Source organism: Lytechinus variegatus, chromosome 15 (assembly GCF_018143015.1).
Source record: "Lytechinus variegatus isolate NC3 chromosome 15, Lvar_3.0, whole genome shotgun sequence".
NCBI classification, from domain to species: domain Eukaryota; kingdom Metazoa; phylum Echinodermata; class Echinoidea; order Temnopleuroida; family Toxopneustidae; genus Lytechinus; species Lytechinus variegatus.
Window position 1 is genome coordinate 31,006,086 of NC_054754.1, and position 18,256 is coordinate 31,024,341.

General features: G+C 35.8%; 2 protein-coding genes across 7 annotated transcripts; one reads left to right on the forward strand and one right to left on the reverse strand.

The window, feature by feature from the left end:
• Positions 1-1,398: 1,398 nt before the first annotated feature.
• Positions 1,399-7,258, reverse strand: LOC121429190 (flavin-containing monooxygenase 5-like). The gene is made up of 5 exons (XM_041626136.1): positions 6,912-7,258; positions 4,401-4,672; positions 3,753-3,895; positions 3,158-3,288; positions 1,399-2,747 (listed from the first exon to the last, which is right to left on the reverse strand). Exons 1-5 carry the CDS (start codon positions 7,118-7,120, stop codon positions 1,934-1,936), a joined length of 1,569 nt encoding a protein of 522 aa, XP_041482070.1. The 5' UTR covers positions 7,121-7,258; the 3' UTR covers positions 1,399-1,933.
• Positions 7,259-9,678: 2,420 nt separating this feature from the next.
• Positions 9,679-17,557, forward strand: LOC121429183 (flavin-containing monooxygenase 5-like). Of its 6 annotated transcripts, none has more exons than XM_041626119.1 (6): positions 9,679-9,786; positions 10,440-10,662; positions 14,572-14,846; positions 15,357-15,499; positions 16,246-16,388; positions 16,693-17,557. In XM_041626119.1, exons 2-6 carry the CDS (start codon positions 10,457-10,459, stop codon positions 17,501-17,503), a joined length of 1,578 nt encoding a protein of 525 aa, XP_041482053.1. In that variant the 5' UTR covers positions 9,679-9,786; positions 10,440-10,456; the 3' UTR covers positions 17,504-17,557. The 6 variants fall into 6 exon arrangements, with proteins under 6 accessions (XP_041482053.1, XP_041482057.1, XP_041482059.1 ...); XM_041626123.1 differs by having other exon boundaries at positions 9,696-9,742; XM_041626125.1 differs by lacking the exon at positions 9,679-9,786 and adding an exon at positions 9,859-9,876.
• Positions 17,558-18,256: the final 699 nt, after the last annotated feature.

The window sequence follows — 18,256 nt, forward strand, 5'->3', positions numbered from 1 at the left end:
TGCTACTTCTAATACTCACACAACCCATTACCACCCTCACACACCATCTTCCACTGCTACTTCCAATACTCACACCAACTCACACAACCCATTACCACCCTCACACACCATCTTCCACTGCTACTTCTAATACTCCAACTCACACAACCCATTGCCACCCTCACACACCATCTTCCACTGCTACTTCCAATACTCACACCAACTCACACAACCCATTGCCACCCTCACACACCATCTTCCACTGCTACTTCCAATACTCACACCAACTCACACAACCAATTGCTACCCTTACACACCATATATATATATATATGTATATATATATATATATATATATATATATATATATATATATGATCCACAATATGTATTGCTATTTTTTTTATAAATCACAGATTTGGTGCAAATTTGCTGAGGTAATTGAAATATTGTATACCAAAGAAGTAGTAAATATTAATTGCACAGCTAAGTAAATGACAGGAATTAAGGTAGACATTCAAACTGCCACAAATTCATTGACATAAAGTCATTAGTATGAATTTGCTACATAAAAACAAACAAATATATTTTCTTTGGCTTACTAAAACAATGCATCAATGAATCATTTCCTTGTGGTTGATATTCACTTGATACACAGGCAATTGGTCTAATACCAGTATCACATGAGCTAAACCCATTTGGTCTATATCTGTATCCATATATCATCATGATCATTTAGATAAAAATATTTTCGTAAATGATTCTAAGGATAATACTTTTTATCGTAATAATCATCAATACTTCTTTTTTTTTTCTTTTTTATAAGTGATTGAAAAAGTTATGTAAAAAACTATGATGATATTGGTGTAGGTTTTGTCTAATCAACATAGTATAGATAACTTACTGTAATTCTGAATAACAAGGATGATATGAACTTACTGGTCAAATGTGATATCTACGGTTAACAAAGTGAAATGTATAGAATATCATACACATTTCATTATGCACAAATTTTGAAAATGTCCTGGTATAGCCTGCCAATCTGAAAGCTAGCAAAGGGTGATTCAAATTCTTGTTCAACTTTGTGTCTGTTTAATTTCCAACAACAGGGAAGTATTACAATGACATTTGCATACGTTGTAATCATTAAAAAATTATATAAATAGAGATAAATATATAAAAATTTTGTGAGTAGGTGTTACAGATGTCAGAACAATTCCACAAGATCAATATCTGGATATGAAGGGATACAGCTAAAGCAAATTTGTATTTTCTCTACAACTAAAACACTTCCGTTTCAGCCACTTCCTGATATACCTGGGTGAGTGGCTTAATTTGCCTATATAAATAACTGTCTTTTGTATTACACAGTAAATTGTCACATGGTATACAACCGAATCATCTACTTTCTGCTACTTATTCCACTTGGTCTATTCCTATTTCATCCAACACCAGGCCGCCTACGAACCATCTTGTCTAATTTCCAGTTAGCCTATCCCCGTATTGTGTAATATCCACTTTGTATAGTAGGTGAATCATATATATATATATATATATACCAAATTTTCGTTTGAAACTTTGCAAAATAGTAAGCAGACGATGTATGTATTAAGTCTTTCCAGAATAATAAAGTCTCAAAACTTAAGCTATAACAAAAAATTGATGACCTTTATGACTTCAGTGAGATCCTACAGTATATTAAATGCGGACATTAAACACAACGTACTTTCATCAAATATGGCTCATCATAATGACCAAAGTTAGCCAAATTGCCATTAAATCATTATGATGTCCATGTAGTTATGTCAAAGGTACACTTGATTCATTATTTCAGTAATGAAATTGTTACATACATTCTTTTTTTTTCAAAGTCTTGATGGTCATGATATATATGAATTGTTGATTGAATGGAGAAAAGGTACAAGTTGTGTCACTTCCCAAAGAGATTTAAGTCTTAACGCCAAAGAACATAAAGAGCAACAAACAAAACGATGGCATAAATCAACCAACTATTCAAGAAACTTCGACTCTGAGAAACCTGTACCTTCCTAGACTGTAAAGGTTTGTTGACCCTCTCCGTTATTGTCATGATAGCATCACGGGCGCCACTCCATTGACCTGGTCCAACTAGACGGTATTGATACGGTGTGTATGGACCACAGACGCACTTCATAGCTAGGACAGGATCAGAAAGCAACATCTTCCAAAAATCTGGCTTAACTCCAAACTCTCGAGCAACCTCATCCATATATGTAATGAAATCAACTTGGATGGTATGTCGTTGAGAGGAGACGTAACGTTTCGCCATGGCTTCTTCTTTACTCATCATGTCAGCTTTCATTTGATCTGATGAAGGTAGCTTTGTAAGACCTTTAAACACTCTTGTAGCCCATCTGGCTTGGAGCTCAGATATGGGATTGATGGCACCTAATGGTTGGATGTACCCTAAAAACGCAATGGTGGGATGCTGAAGGTTAACTGGAAACACATACTTGTAGAGCGGTAGCTTATTCTGCTCTACTTTGATCACAGAATCTTCAAGGAAAGGGAATCTAAAGATGTACCCAGTTCCAAGGATGACAACATCAAGATCTTCAGTGGTTCCATCTTGGAACACAACACCAGTTGATGTGAAGCGCTTGACGTCTGGTTTGATGATGACTGATCCATTTACAATACAGTTTGGGAGAAAGTCATTGACAGTCGGATGTTGAGCTAGCAATGAGTGTTCAGGTTGGATACCAAGAAACTTATGATCCACCCTACTCCTAAAACAAACAAGAAATAGAAATTCAAGTGTAATGGTCTTCATCAATATACCTGACACACAATTATTTTGTGTAAAAGGAAATTTGTTTAGCTTGGAAAGTAGTTGTTCTGAATCTCGCCTTTCAATCACAGGGTAGTGTGTTCAAATCCCTCTACAGCTTTAGTGTCTTTGAGCAAGTCAGCAATTCACACCTTGACCATCTTTACCCAAGTGATAAACGATACCTCTAGGATGAGAAAGTGAATAATGCCTAGCATTAAAATTACAAACTGAATTTCTCTATTTTAATAATGAATGAAGGAAACATCCACCCTTTTTTTAATTCAAGAACATGATATATTAGAGCAGATATTAGGTTTATTTGATAAATACAATTTTGACCAAAATATTCTAATTTTATATACTTACTCTACAATAGACCTGAATGCCTTTTCCTTAACTGAATTAGGCAAAACATCAAAAAATCTCTGAGGGAAAAAGATACGACCATTAGACAAACGGTGGAGAACCCACATTCCTCGACGAGTACTCAGGTAGACCTGATAGTGAAAGACAAAGAACCACATAAATATTTTGTGTCTTCTCTAGAAATTTCTGATTTTTATTACTGCAAAAAAGTGAAAACTTATTTGACACTTCTTTAACTAAACCATTCATTGTTGAAATTCTATGTAACTCAATTGCCAAAATATGCAGTACGATGGAATAAAGTGTCAATAAATCAAAATGTATAAAAGATGACAAGTAGTACCGCATGGGAAGGTAAAATGCAAGTCAGGCCTAACTCGAACATATAACATTCAAACAAGAACTAAACAACACTAAACAAGAAATAAAGGCCAATATATATAAAGGAAGAAGAAGCAGTTGAACACATAAAATGATGTTGGTCTCTTTTCATGTGGGATATATAGTTCAAATTACGTTATTTCCTTCCCACTTAAGCAGATATTAGACCTTTAACCTTTCATATCTGAACATATGACCTTGTCGATGGACTCACCTGTGATGCAGGACTGCTCAATTCAACAGCAGCATCACAACCAGAGTTACCCACTCCTATGATCAAGATGCGCTTATTCTCAAAACCTTCCGGTGTGAGGTAATCATGTGTGTGGAGTATTCGACCTGTAAAGTCCTTTAATCCTTCAAATGAAAAAGTAGCCATGAAAAGACTCACTTCATTAAAAAACTCACATTGTTCAAAATGTAATATAATTAACTGATGGGGATATCAACAATGGCCCTTTCTGTGGTGCTAAGTGAATCCGGCCACTCTCGTTGTTGGGGATTAAACCAGATATAAAATCTGGATTACTCTGTTATAAAGTTTAATATTTCCTGTGATTCATACAACATGGATAATGCCATTTATCCTAATATATATTGGAAGCGATGGAAAATGCTCACTAATATCTACAATTGCTGTTATTAATGATATGAGGGTTATCCCACCGCTGCCACCAAAATTCAAAGGGCCATTAGGCAAGTTAAGAGAAAATCATCTCATCATGAAATACACCAGGCCCCATGCTTAAAAATATAAGATTTTTTTATTGGGATGAATAAGCATGCTCAAATCTAGTAGGTCTTATACTTCTGGATGAAGTACAGAGTGGAGAAAAATCATATCCAAATTTAAAAGTCTCACCATCAAACTCTGGCAGGTGTGGTGTACAGTGATGTCCTGTGCATACAAGAACAGCATCATAGATCTCAGTCACTGATTTGCCAGATTCTTGATGAGTTGTAACTTTCCATTGTCCTGTTTCGTTGAAGTCATCAGCAAAGACAGCAGAATCTACTTTAGTGTGAAAGTGGATGTACTTACGAAGATCAAAACGGTCACAGAAGAGATGGTAGTACTTTAGCACAAGTCTGTTGTGCATGAAGTTTGGGAAGTCATCTGGAATAGGGAAGTCACTAGATGTGAAGATACAATTAAGGTTCATTACATAATTTAAGGGGAAAAAATATGTCATGAACACATAATCATTACAGTTATATGGCTGGAAAGAGTATCTTCTCCAAATTAATTTGATACCATATTTATGTGGTATGTCTTCACGCTTGGATAATCAGCAGTTATTCTTTGCAGTGATGTAAATTTTGATTTGCGCGAGTGAGGCATGACTGCAATGAAAGAATCCAGATGTCAATAATGTAATAATCCTACGGCCTAAAGGGTTGCATTAAAATCCATTTCAAAACACCTTTTTTCAATAATTCACATTATTATTAATTAATGAACACTTTTCAGTATCAATTCTCAAGCTAATTTTATAGAAAAGGGATTTGTAATCATGTTTACTAACTCAGGGTTATGGCATCATTGGCGTCTGGATTCATTCATTGGAATTATGCCTTTTGGCGCAAATCAAAATGTACATCACTGCAAAGAATACCTATTGATTATCCAAGAGTGAAGACATACCACAAAAATATGGTATCAAATTTTTTGGGAGAGGATACACTTTCCAGCCATATATGATGATCATGTGTCAATTTGTTTTGTTGTTTTTTTACTCACACGGTAAAATAACAACCCATATCTTTATTTAGATGCTTTTGTTTCATGTCCGATTTCTTCCTCTTTTCTCTTTTTTTTATTAAGTTCACTACCCCCGTGGCGACACCTCCGCTTAAGTGCGGTAAATAAAGGAGGTCAGTAACAAAATAAAGTCACTCTTTTATTATGTTTAAGAGATATAGGGCCAATCAATGCAAATAGATAATGAAATCAGGTTAACCATGGACCTACTACTCTATGCCCAACTGAGTATGCAGTAAGCACCTATTTCCATTCAGCATAAATTATTTAGAAACCGTAAGTACCTCGACGTAGGAAAGGGTGGTCCCATAGAGGAATTAAGGCCCTATTCATATTTTCAAGTAATGAGAAAAAGTGGGGAAGGGGTCAATGAAAAGGAGGGAGAAGAGATAGAGAAAGAGTAGAGCATAAAAAGTATAGGTCATGTAACTCTCTATTACCCATGTAATTCAATGGATTGTATGATTATAAAAACGACCATCTTTTGGTCAAAGTCCATCTTTTGGTCAAATTCAGTTTAGCACGGGATATTGTCGCTTAAAGGTCAAGTCCATCCCAGGAATATGTTGATTTGAATTAATAGAGAAAAATTTAACAAGCACAACGCTGAAAATTTCATCAAAATTAGATGTTAAATAAGAAAGCTATATATATATGACATTTTAAAGTTTCGCTCATTTTTTCACAAAACAGTTATATGCACAACTCAGTGACATGCAAAGGGGGGAGTCGATGGTTTCCATCACTTACTATTTCTTTTGTTTTTAGGTTTGGATTATACAATCTTTCAATTTTCACCGATTTGACATTAAGGAACAACTTTACCGAACCACAATCTGTTATAGCAATGGTAATACCACGTGTTCAGGGATGAATTAAACTACTATCCACATGAAAATGAGTAGAAAATTGGAATATGTCATATGTCTTATACTAATAATAAAACACAAAATAAATAGTAAGTGGATGACACACGACATCAGTCCCCCCATTTGCAAGCGAAACTTAGAAATGTCTTCTTATTTTACACCCAATTTTGATGACATTTTCAGTGGTTTGCTTTTTTTTTAGTTTCTCTTTTTATTCAAATAAACTTTTTTTAGGGTGGACTTGTCCTTTAAATGAGGCCATCTTTGTTTGTATATGATATTTTATTAGTGCCTGAAATGAAAAAACAGAACTGACCAAAGATCACGATCTGATGGATGTGCACATAAAACTAATTTTTTTTTTCTGGATCAACTCGATATGCATTTCTATGGGCCTTGGTTGTTATCAAATCATTGAGAAAAAATAGGTGCCCCCCCCTCCTGCATCAAATTACCCTGGCACAACCACCCCGCTCTCTTGAGAACCATAAAAAATGAATAGTAAAACATTTGAATTTTGAAGAAATTTCTTTCTTTCATTTTTTTTTCTTTTTTGGGGGTCCCGTTTCCCCCTTTTTTTTGCTTCCCTTTTTGGAGGGTCTTTTTTTTTGCTTGTCCAATTTTACTTGACGCAAATCATTCAGGATTCGGGAGTGAAGACCTTTTTTCCTGCACGAAAGTGCCCCACCCCCCGAAAAACCCCGGATCCGCCCCTGATGCCCTCAGTCACCTTCAAACTCACCTATAACACATGACCTCTTTACTGGTGTTAATAACCGTTGACTTATACACACATGCCTGATCATCCCTCTCCTTTCGATAATACCACAATCCACCAATGTTATCAGATTTCTCAAAACATACTGGTTCAAGACCTTCGTCCAAACAACATTTGATTGCCGTCAGTCCACTCGCCCCAGCACCGATGATTGCTACCCTTTTCTTCCCCATTGTTGCTGTCAAGAAATTCCAGGATTGCACCCTTTACCTGTCCATTACGAATAAAAATAAAATGTTTTGAAAGTGAGTTACAGGGGTTTAACAAAAGTGCTTACCGTACAAATTATTCCCTTTGAAGCCATGTTTCATGCCGCGCCGCAAGGATAAAATATATTAGGCCTGTATGTTGCATTTTATTATTTTTTTTGCAGATTGTATTTCGGCCCTTCACAACAGATTCCCCGGGGGCAGTCAAATATATTGCTGTATACCATTTATACACAAAAAAAAAAAAACGCGTGTTTTTTCAGTTTTTGGACGCGGTCAAAAACACTGATTTTCAAGAAAAGGGGTGGTTTTGAAAAACTTGTCAATGGTCAGTCGCGGGGTCAAACGTATTTAGGGTATATTTTTTTCCCAAAACCTTTTTTTGTAATACTAGCGAAATGTGTTTAGGGTATGTTTTTCCCCAAGCTTTTTCCCCGAGGTCATATTTTGGCGACAACTTGTTTAGGGGACAAAATGTGTAAATATTAAAGCCCGCGAAAAACTTAATTGTTTAGGGGATTATTTTGCACACAGAGAAAAACTCGTTTACTGAGGGTTGTTTTTTTAGAAATTACTTGGTCACGCGTGTGTACAGCAATACATTTGACTGCCCCCCCCCCCGGGGGGAACAGATTCCTGCCTCGTCACTATATACTCGCCAGTTACAAAAGGAATATGTTTTTGTTATGATAATTTATGTATATATATCGAAGTCACATGCACTACGCCATTTGATCTCCAAATAGTCTCTGTGACCTAACCCCCCCCCCCCGCACACACACACACACACTCAACCTATATGACACATACAGAGAGAATAAATATCATGTGCACAAATTAACACTCATTCACGAGACAAAAGTAGATCAAGCCAAGTCTCATTTGCATTGCTCAATGATCAAAGTTCAAAATACCCATGCCCCATTCTATATATGCCAATTATTAATTGTCCTCGATATGACATATATACTCCCCCCCCTAAAAAAATAAATGAATAAATAATAATGATAATAATAAATCTCTAGTAATATCTAGGATAACAATGAGAGATGAGAAGGCTTTGAATATATACCTTAGAACAAATAATAAAAGCTCCAAGTACATATGGTATATAATATCAATGACTCAATGGTCGGGACGTACAATATACCTAAATAACACTATTATCATATCAACAGCAAATATAATACTTTCCTGCCGTGATCAAGTCGGGGATCAAGCTTCCTGTTCTGTTTCAGATGAAAGTACTACCAGCATTGGTCAGAACCTCTAGGCTTCCCACAAAACTCAATGATCGATTGACAGTATACTATACAGTCACAGAGGTATACTACTACAAATGACTTTGGCTACGCAACAGCCAAGTTCTGAACATCGGAATATATCCCCGGGAATATCTCATTATGATTCGGAGGGACCCGCACGTATACAAACAAACTTGCTCCATGCAGACGGACGTCATCGAGATCGTAGACTGCTATAAATAGGTCGTACAATGAGTGATGGCCGCTTGCCACAGTCCCACTTTGAAATTGCATTACATATTACAAAAATGTGAAAACATGTAAAGATTATCAAGTCCAAACACTGACCGGCGAATAAGGCAAATGTCAATATTAAATATGATAGACATGTAGAGAAAGTCTAAATACTGTGAAGAAATTAAGCATATTATGATTTAAGCAGTTTGATAAATATTTTTAAGAAAATCAAGTCTAAATACTATAAATAAAGCAATTATAGATTTCATGAATTTGATAAACATGTTAAGTAAATCACGTCTATATGCTGCAGCAAATCGTAAATTTTAATAGATTAGCAAAAAATTCAAGAAAAAAATCTAATACTTAAACATTGATTAATTTAGTCAAAGTATTATGATTTTACCTAATACGATTATCAGAATAATAAAATTGACGCATTGCATTAATTTGATAAGATAATTCAAATGATAAAAAGCGATATATTGAAAGAAAAAATTATGTACGTGGTCAAATTGTGTAAGAAGCTGAAGTCTATGATGACGATGATATGATGATGGAGATGATCATGGTGATGATGATGATGAAGATGATGATGATAATGTTGATGTTGATAATGACGATGATGGTGATGATGGTAATTAATAAGCATTATGATTATGGTAATGATATTGAAGATGATGATGATCATGATGATGATGATGATGATGATGATGATGATGATGTTGATGATGATGTTGATGATGTTGATGATGATGTTGATGATGTTGATGATGATATGATGATGATGATGATATGATGCTGATGATGACGATGATGGTGATGATGGTAATTAATAAGCATGAGTAATGATATTAAAGATGATGATGATGTTGATGATGTTGATGATGATGATGTTGATGGTGTTGATGATGTTGATGATGATGATGATTGACGGAAAAGGGAAAACAGAAAACTCAGTGAGGGATGTGGATGGCTGAGAGTGGACCCGAGAGTGGACAAGGCATGCCATCGAACAATATTAATTCGGGGAAAGGGGGCGGGGCATATGTTGCCAACGATCAGCTGGCCTGGCATGTGACAATAATCCGAGACGCTGGTACTGGTGAGTTGAGCTTGTCAACGACCGATCGAGTTACGTTCGTGATCGTAAGGAAATTATTTTGGTCTTAACACTTTTACATGAGTACTAGTATTTGTTCTTAAATAAGTGGCCATTGTGGCATTATCGTGATATAGGTAACCACCGTTCACTTCATACAGCAGCGCTTTATTCAGTCGCACGCACGGTTCCCTATTTCCACCTCCATTCACTTTGTACACAAATGTGCGTACACAAATCTATGAGTGGTTTCCAAAACAACGATTTGGCCTCTATTTTAAAAGAAATTCAAATCTATTGTCTACAAAACGAGGTAAAGTTTTGGCAGCAATCTTTTTGCCCAACTCACGCGTCACCAACATGTACGCGGGCATGTACACAGTACCGTACCCAGCGTGCGTTACACGCCTGCGCTAGCCGCCTGGGAAATTTGTCGGAAAGGGGTTCGGTATATTTTACTACTACTCCGTATTATTTTCATTCTTCAGACTTCAAAAATGGTTGAGGTTTGCTAAATCATTGGGCCAATATTGTTAGCCAGACAACTGAGTGAATTGAGACATGCAATGCAATGTTTCTGTTTTCTAGTACTATCAGTCCATAGTTAAGTGATGTTAAGTATACCAATTTACAATTGAAGACAAGATCTAGGTGGATATAGTGAGATACAACCATCTACACAATTATTTATCCCACATAGATTGATCTAAAGTCACTATGGGGAAAAAGATTGCAATCATCGGTGCTGGAGCGAGTGGACTGGCGGCAATCAAATGTTGTCTGGATGAGGGCCTTGAACCAGTATGTTTTGACAAAGCAGATGATATCGGAGGACTGTGGTACTATCGGGAAGAGCGGGAGGACCAAGGCTGTGTGTATGAGTCAACGGTCATCAACACGAGCAAAGAGGTTATGTGCTTTAGGTGAGTATACATCCCAGGGTTAGTTTAATCATCTTTTATCTACATCATAACCCTGTATCATACATGTATAACATCATTTACATATATTCAAATTAAGGAAGACCAACCAATAGATATAGAGAGAAAGGTGGAGCCAACTAAAGGTGGAGTAGTCTAGGTCATAATAAAATAATCAGAGAGGGCAAGACTTCCATATGTTCCCTCCACTAAAATTGAAAAAAAAATATGGAGAAGGTTTATCAAGAACTATCTAACATATATCTAAGAGATTTAAGAAGGAAAAGTCGGATACATACCAAAATATGGCTTTATTCCGTCAAAAATTTGAGTGTGTGTAATTCCCCATGGCATCGGTTTAGTTAGTCAGAAAAATAAATACCCAATACTCTTGGAGAGTAGACTAGTCGTAATATCGGTTGATAATTGTTATGAAAACCATGACTTTCAACAATTCCTGCTAGCTCAGTGAGTAAAGCGACAGACTGAAGATGCTTCGTTCTGCAGCGAGAGGTTCGAATCCAAGTTTCCACCGGAAGTAAGAAGAAAAAAGAGAAAGACAGAAGGGGGTTTTGGGGAAGTATTTTTTAAAATTAGTGGAGGGGACATATGGAAGTCTTTCCTCAGAGAGAAAAGTGGATGGAGGTAAAGAGCATGTTGGAATGATTACATGAGGAGAAAATTGAACCAAAATGTGAGAATGACGTACTCTGAATTGGAGAGGAGTGACATAGAGAAGCGGGTCAAAAGTAAAATAGAAATGGATGACAACACAAGCTTTCAGAATGTGAACAAAGCCAAATTAAATTCTGCAAGTTGATAATTAACTTTCAACAAGGAAATTCTAATGTATGTCAAACTAATGGTCCTAATTAATAAACGTCTTTCTTTCCGTATATTACATGTACAACTATTAAAGGATCCAGTTATATTATATTTAACTGAATCCTTTAATTGGATCACCCTAATTGGTGCATGTGCATTTTGGATGTAGAGGTAGGCTAGTTGTTCTTATAGAAGGCTCCATTGTAGAGTCATATAAAATAAAAGATTCACAACCAAAAGACAGATAGAATGAATCTTGGAAAATTCTTGATTGATTTACTCTCACACTTTTTGTACAGATTAAGAAAAGATAATGTCAAGTGAGATCTAGGGCCCCTTCGCACAAGCAATTGATCCTTGAAAATTTCATTTTGACTGATTGCCTTGCCTTTGGTCAATATGCAATTGATCATAAAAGTAATTGTACAGTTGATAAATCTGAAGAAACTACTAATGCAGTACAGGAAGTCGGAAACTTTTTCATCCATTCACAAGACATCTTGTATAAAGTCTGTACGTCAGTGCCATTTTGAACAGCTCCAACTTAAGGCCTTATGTAGCCTACTCATTAAAGTTTCCGGGATTCTTTCCAAAGCTGCAATATTTTCTTTTATATTTCAGTTCAGTTCAATTTATTTATTTTCTCAGCATAAAAAATATCTATATATATATACAATATGTACAGGAATGACAAATAGTATCACAGAAAATTGGAAACTACAGAAAAGTTTATAAAAACTTGTGAGTAGTAGTTCCCAGTACATTGAATGACATTAATATTTAAAAAAAATAGAACTAGTCTAGGCCTAACTACTAAAAGATGAATAATGTTTTTACATGCTGCATTTGCAGAGAAAATAACAGATTATTTTTCCAAGCATTCATTCATTTTCAATCAGGATGGATGAACATCATAATTTTAAAACCAAGATTGACCATATATTTATATTTTTATTTGTAAAAGATGGATGAAGAGCATCATAATACATATTACCCTATGGCGAGATCTTCATTGCGTTTGAACTCCTTGGCCCGTATTCTGAAGTCGGGTTTAACTTAAACTCAGGTTTAAAGCTAGGTTTAAGTATAGGAAGCCAAAAGGGTCAAAATCTTTATTAAGTTGTAAGTTTCTTATGTTTTATGTGCTCTTTCCTGATTCATTGATGGTGAAGACAATCATCTATTTATACTTCCTAGACAATTATGAATGATTTGAGAGTCAAATGAGATGAAAAATGATACCTTTATTGTTAGTGATTTATGTGGCAATTGGCTTTCCATACTTAAACCACAACTTTAAACCAGAGTTTAAGTTAAACCCGACTTCAGAATACGGACCCTTGGAGTAAATGTCCTTTTCCGAGTGGTATGAAGCACTGATATCGATTTGAATTGAGCAACAAAGAATTATGCTGTTGTGTGTTTGCACGTATCATTGAACCTTGGAAAATCCAAAATTGTTGCTGATTAAAGATAAGGAAGTACCAAAGTTCAATTTACCATGAAAGCAGTCAGTGTGGCTATAGAAAAGAACCATGTATGCAGAGGACTTAATATTTGGCAATCTCCTGCAGGCTGCCAAAATATGACAAGGATAATAAAATCAGAGCATGGCCCAGGTCTCATATTTGACAAAAGTTCAATATAATTTTCCTGTTATTCTCATCAATCTTTATTTGAAAGCCACTTCTTTGGGGAAAATAGACTTTTTTATATCCCAGAATATAATTTTTCATTCCCAGAGGTTGGCAGGTCTGGTGTAGTTGCAACACACTGAATATTCCATCCCTCCTTAACACCCCTATCACTTTGTACTTTACCAGACTAAGTCTCTGTGACACGTAACTCGATGACTGACCATTCAGTTGTATGATAGATTGTACAAAATGATAAATTGTGATCAGATCTAGTCGTAAGATGTTAATGAGATTGAAAACAATATAAGATGCAGGGAAAGCGAGTTGGTGATATATTGGTCTCACTACTAAAGTTACAAAGGTTCAAATCAATTCCATGTAGTAACTATACATTGACCTTAAAGGACAAGTCCACCCCGACAAAAGTTGGCTTGAATAAAAGAGAAAAATCCAACAAGCATAACACTGAAAATTTCATCATAATTGGATGTAACGTAAAGAAGTTATGAAATTTTAAAGTTTTGCTTAATTTCACATAATAGTTATATTCACATCCTGGTCAGTATGCAAATGAGGAGATTGATGACATCATCCACTCACTATTTCATTTGTATTTCATTACATGGAATATGAAATATTCTAATTTTCTCCTCGTCATGTGAAACAAAGTTTTATTCCTCCCTGAACATGTGGAATTAACATTGTTTTAACATTTTGTGGTTGTAACAAGAGGATTCTTATTGTCAAATCTTTGAAAATTGAAATTTTGTTTAATTCAAACAATAAAAAACAAAAGAAATAGTGAGTGAAGGACATCAGTGACTCTCATATGCATATCACAGAGTTGTGCGTATAACTGTTATGTAAAAAAATAAGCGAAACCTTAAAATGTCAAAACTTTCTTTTTTACATCCGATTTCGATGAAATTTTCAGTGTTATGCTTCTTGGATTTTTCTCTTTTTCTTCAAATCAACTTTTTTCTGGGGTAAACTTGACCTTTAATGATGATTCCTGCTTTATCACGGATATTTAACCTGTTGCTTACTGGATCCAAGTAGTTCTTAACTCCCTGTAGAAAATCTATAGGGATTATTTTCTTTTTTAAGTGAGCTTTATATGACCATGTTTTATCTTAACATAGATCAATTTTGATCATTTAATTTTCCAGCTGAAAATGATAGTTTTAATGTTTAAATTTCTTCAGGATTGCTTTGAAACTAATACCATATGAGTGCATGTTCAATGTAGTATTTAGCTGGTATAAATCTAAAAGTTCTGATATGTTTCAATTATTGAAAGCTGATGCAAGATACTTATTGTTTTGTTTTACTTTAATAGTTTGGAGTAAACCAACTTTACACACTTTTGGATGTGTATTTTTCACTTTTCAAATAGGAGCGATTTCATTTAAGTGACATTCTCTTTTTCATTTTTGTCTTTTATATCCAGTGATTTCCCCATTCCAGATGACTTCCCAAACTTCATGCACAACAGACTTGTGCTAAAGTACTACCGTCTCTTCTGTGACCGTTTTGATCTTCGAAAGTACATCCACTTTCATACTAAAGTAGATTCTGCTGTCTTTGCTGATGACTTCAAGGAAACAGGACAATGGAAAGTTACAACAACCCATCAAGAAACTTGCAAGTCAATGACTGAGATCTATGATGCTGTTCTTGTATGCACAGGACACCACTGTACGCCATACACGCCAGATTTTGAAGGTGAGACTTTTTAATTTGGATGAAATTTCCTCTCCATTTTGTTATTTCACTCAACAAAAATAGGTCTTTTAAGATTTTAGCATGTTTGTTCGTCCCAGTGAAAGGTGTTCTTTTTTATACTTGGGTTATAAATTAGATGAAGTACTTCCGAAGGTTCCTTTGAATTTAGGTGGCAGCGGTGGGATTTGTCTCATATCATCAAGAATAACATTTTACCTGCGTCATGATGTGTTTAGATTTAACAGAATCTTTATATCACTGTACACTACATATCCCAGAGTTTGAAGATGAGAATTTAAGGAATGTGCATACATTGTATTCAGGCAACCTAGAATCTAATGTTTGGGGTAATTAGTATCTGTAAACCACTTAAAGATGTTGTTCATATGCGATAAGTGCCATATGAAAGTAGAATAACACACTTGTTATTATTCATATGATATCAATCATATTATTATTCATATGATATCTATCAGTTGCTCTCTCTCTCTCTGTCATCTATGATGTTAGGGTTGAAGGAGTTCAAAGGTCAGGTTCTTCATACGCATGATTACTTGAAGCCGGATGGGTTTGCCAAGAAACGAATCATGGTAATTGGAGTGGGTAACTCTGGATGTGATGCTGCTGTGGAGCTTAGTAGGTGTGCATCCCAGGTCAGTTTCAGGTCATGATCATAACAATAATAATAATAGGCATTTATATAGCGCCATCTATCTAGAAATATTCTATTCCGAGGCGCGTTATTATTATTACCCCAGCTTTAGCTCGAACTGCCTTTCAGCGCTCATGCATTCAAGGAATTAATCCTGACGGGTACCCGTTCACCTCACCTGGGTCGAGTGCAGCACAATGTGGATAAATTTCTTGCTGAAGGAAATTACGCCATGGCTGGGATTTGAACCCACGACCCTCTGTTTCAAAGTCAGAAGACTCATCCACTGGGCCACAACGCTCCACATACAGGGAGGACTGCCCCTCCCTCCAAGCAAAGCAACAACAAAGAAACAAACAAACACTAAGAGCACTGCCTGTCCATAGTGTGGTCCCACACGTTTCCTGTGTTAGCTACACCAGGCAAAGCCTGTGGTAATGAAATGAATATATATTTTCAAGCAAGCCTGAATTATTTTCATCAAAATTTCTTATTCTAAAGAAGCATTCTGGAATTGGATAAACACGCAAGGATTGCGTCCATCTATCTTATCAAATTAGATTTGTATACCAGAACTCAAATGTAGCTTTTAATAGCCATCAAAGTGAATATGTGCCATATGATTCTGGTTAATCAATGTACCAATGGCCGAGGGGTCAATTGTGACTGTGTACCATTGAAAATCTATCTACTTCAAATAGGATTTTTGATTCATCATAGACAATTGTTTATTGTTACTTTTATTAGGTCTATCTGAGCACAAGACGAGGAACATGGATCATCCATCGTTTGGCAGAAGGTGGAATGCCAGTTGATATCTTAGCTATTCGAAGAATGGTAGACCTCCTCCCAGATTTCATCAAAAATATAGGAATGAAGAATTCATTGCAGTGAGTATTAAATGGATTCCTTTCTCTGTAGTATGAAATAACATCATTTTCTGTTCATGTTGTGCTCATTCAGCCATTAAGTCACTAATGTCACCAATTTTCACAAATCTGCTTCCTAACAACCACATATCACATGCTAGGCTTCAACTTGAATAATTTGTTATACTTATAAGATTTGATGGAGTTCTTTAGGGAGAAATTATATTTGATGTGGTGTTTATGAAGAAGGCAAATGTTCTGCTGTATGTTATTGCAAAAATGGAATTTATTATGATTTGAGACAATGTTATATCTATATTTTCAGGAGACGTGTCAACCACAAGTTTCTTGGAATCCAACCCAACCACTCTCCATTATCTCAGCATCCCACAGTCAATGACTTCCTTCCTAACTGCATCATGAACGGATCAATCATCGTCAAACCAGACGTCAAGCGCTTCACATCAACTGGTGTCGTGTTCCAAGATGGAACCACTGAAGATCTTGATGTTGTCATCCTTGGAACTGGGTACATCTTTAGATTCCCTTTCCTTGAAGATTCTGTGATCAAAGTAGAGCAGAATAAGCTACCGCTCTACAAGTATGTGTTTCCAGTTAACCTTCAGCATCCCACCATTGCGTTTTTAGGGTACATCCAACCATTAGGTGCCATCAATCCCATATCTGAGCTCCAAGCCAGATGGGCTACAAGAGTGTTCAAAGGTCTTACAAAGCTACCTTCATCAGACCAAATGAAAGCTGACATGATGAGTAAAGAAGAAGCCATGGCTAAACGTTATATCTCCTCCCAACGTCATACCATCCAAGTTGATTTCATCAAATACATGGATGATGTTGCTCTAGAGTTTGGAGTAAAGCCAGATTTTTGGAAGATGTTGCTCTCCGATCCTGTCCTGGCTTTGAAGTGCGTTTGTGGTCCATACACACCGTATCAATACCGTCTAGTTGGACCGGGTCAATGGAGCGGCGCCCGCGATGCTATCATCGGGATCTGGAATCGGATCAACAAACCGCTTCAGACAAGGAAGTCACAGGATACAAGTGATAGTTTCTTAAGTAGCTGGATGTTATGGATGGTCCTTGTATCTGTTGCCCTCTACTTTTATTTGTTTTGAGATGTATTCATGCTAATCGTCTTTTTGTCTTTTGAAGTTGGAAAAATGAGATAGTCCATCTTAGCCCCAATACTTTTAAGTTTGGCACAATGTGGCATGTGAAGCGATATTGTATTATCACGGCTGGATCTGTCATACATGTAGGTCTATCAGGGGCCTGTTGCATGACGAGATGAGCGATACGTAGGAACGTCCTAGGACCATTCTTCCGAGATAGGAAGATTGGCGACAAATCAGCGTAAACCGTTTCACGAAGGCAATTTTGTCTTCCAAGTCCGCGACATCTTTTGATATCGATAGTATCGGAAAAATATTTAGTCTTCATCGTCACCTGAACCTTTTATTTCGGAATGACGACTTTTCATAAAATCATTTATTTCAATAAAAGGAGATCAAATGATGTTTTATTTATTACTGATTGTAGAAATGATGTATGGAGCTTACTTTATGAGGTAAAAAGAGAAGAAACTTTAAAGATTCACAAACATAAATGAATAAAATTGAAATTTTCATTGTTTACCTTACTTAGAATACGGTGTCCTTTTAGAGACACCTTTCATTGATATTTCAACGAAAGAGACCCTTGTCCGATATAAAAATTGATTTAACTAAGTAATTTCGACATTTTGTTAGTTCAATTCTGTATTTTTATAGAATGCTTATATATAATGATAATTTTGTAAATTATGCGTTAATATGTTATTTGTTGAGGTAAAAATATGGTTTGAAAGGGGTAAACAAAATCAACAGTGT

What these genes read in the sequence shown, in the direction of transcription:
- LOC121429190 (XM_041626136.1), bottom strand. Translation starts at nt 7,120, where the DNA reads ATGGGGAAGAAAAGGGTAGCAATCATCGGTGCTGGGGCGAGTGGACTG. An exon ending in TGAGCAGTCCTGCATCACAG is followed by an intron (nt 3,289 to 3,752) that starts GTGAGTCCATCG and finishes TTTCACTATCAG; the next exon opens with GTCTACCTGAGTACTCGTCG. An exon ending in GCATTCAGGTCTATTGTAGA is followed by an intron (nt 2,748 to 3,157) that starts GTAAGTATATAA and finishes TGTTTGTTTTAG; the next exon opens with GAGTAGGGTGGATCATAAGT.
- LOC121429183 (XM_041626119.1), top strand. Translation starts at nt 10,457, where the DNA reads ATGGGGAAAAAGATTGCAATCATCGGTGCTGGAGCGAGTGGACTGGCG. An exon ending in AAAGAGGTTATGTGCTTTAG is followed by an intron (nt 10,663 to 14,571) that starts GTGAGTATACAT and finishes TTTTATATCCAG; the next exon opens with TGATTTCCCCATTCCAGATG. An exon ending in GGAATGAAGAATTCATTGCA is followed by an intron (nt 16,389 to 16,692) that starts GTGAGTATTAAA and finishes CTATATTTTCAG; the next exon opens with GAGACGTGTCAACCACAAGT.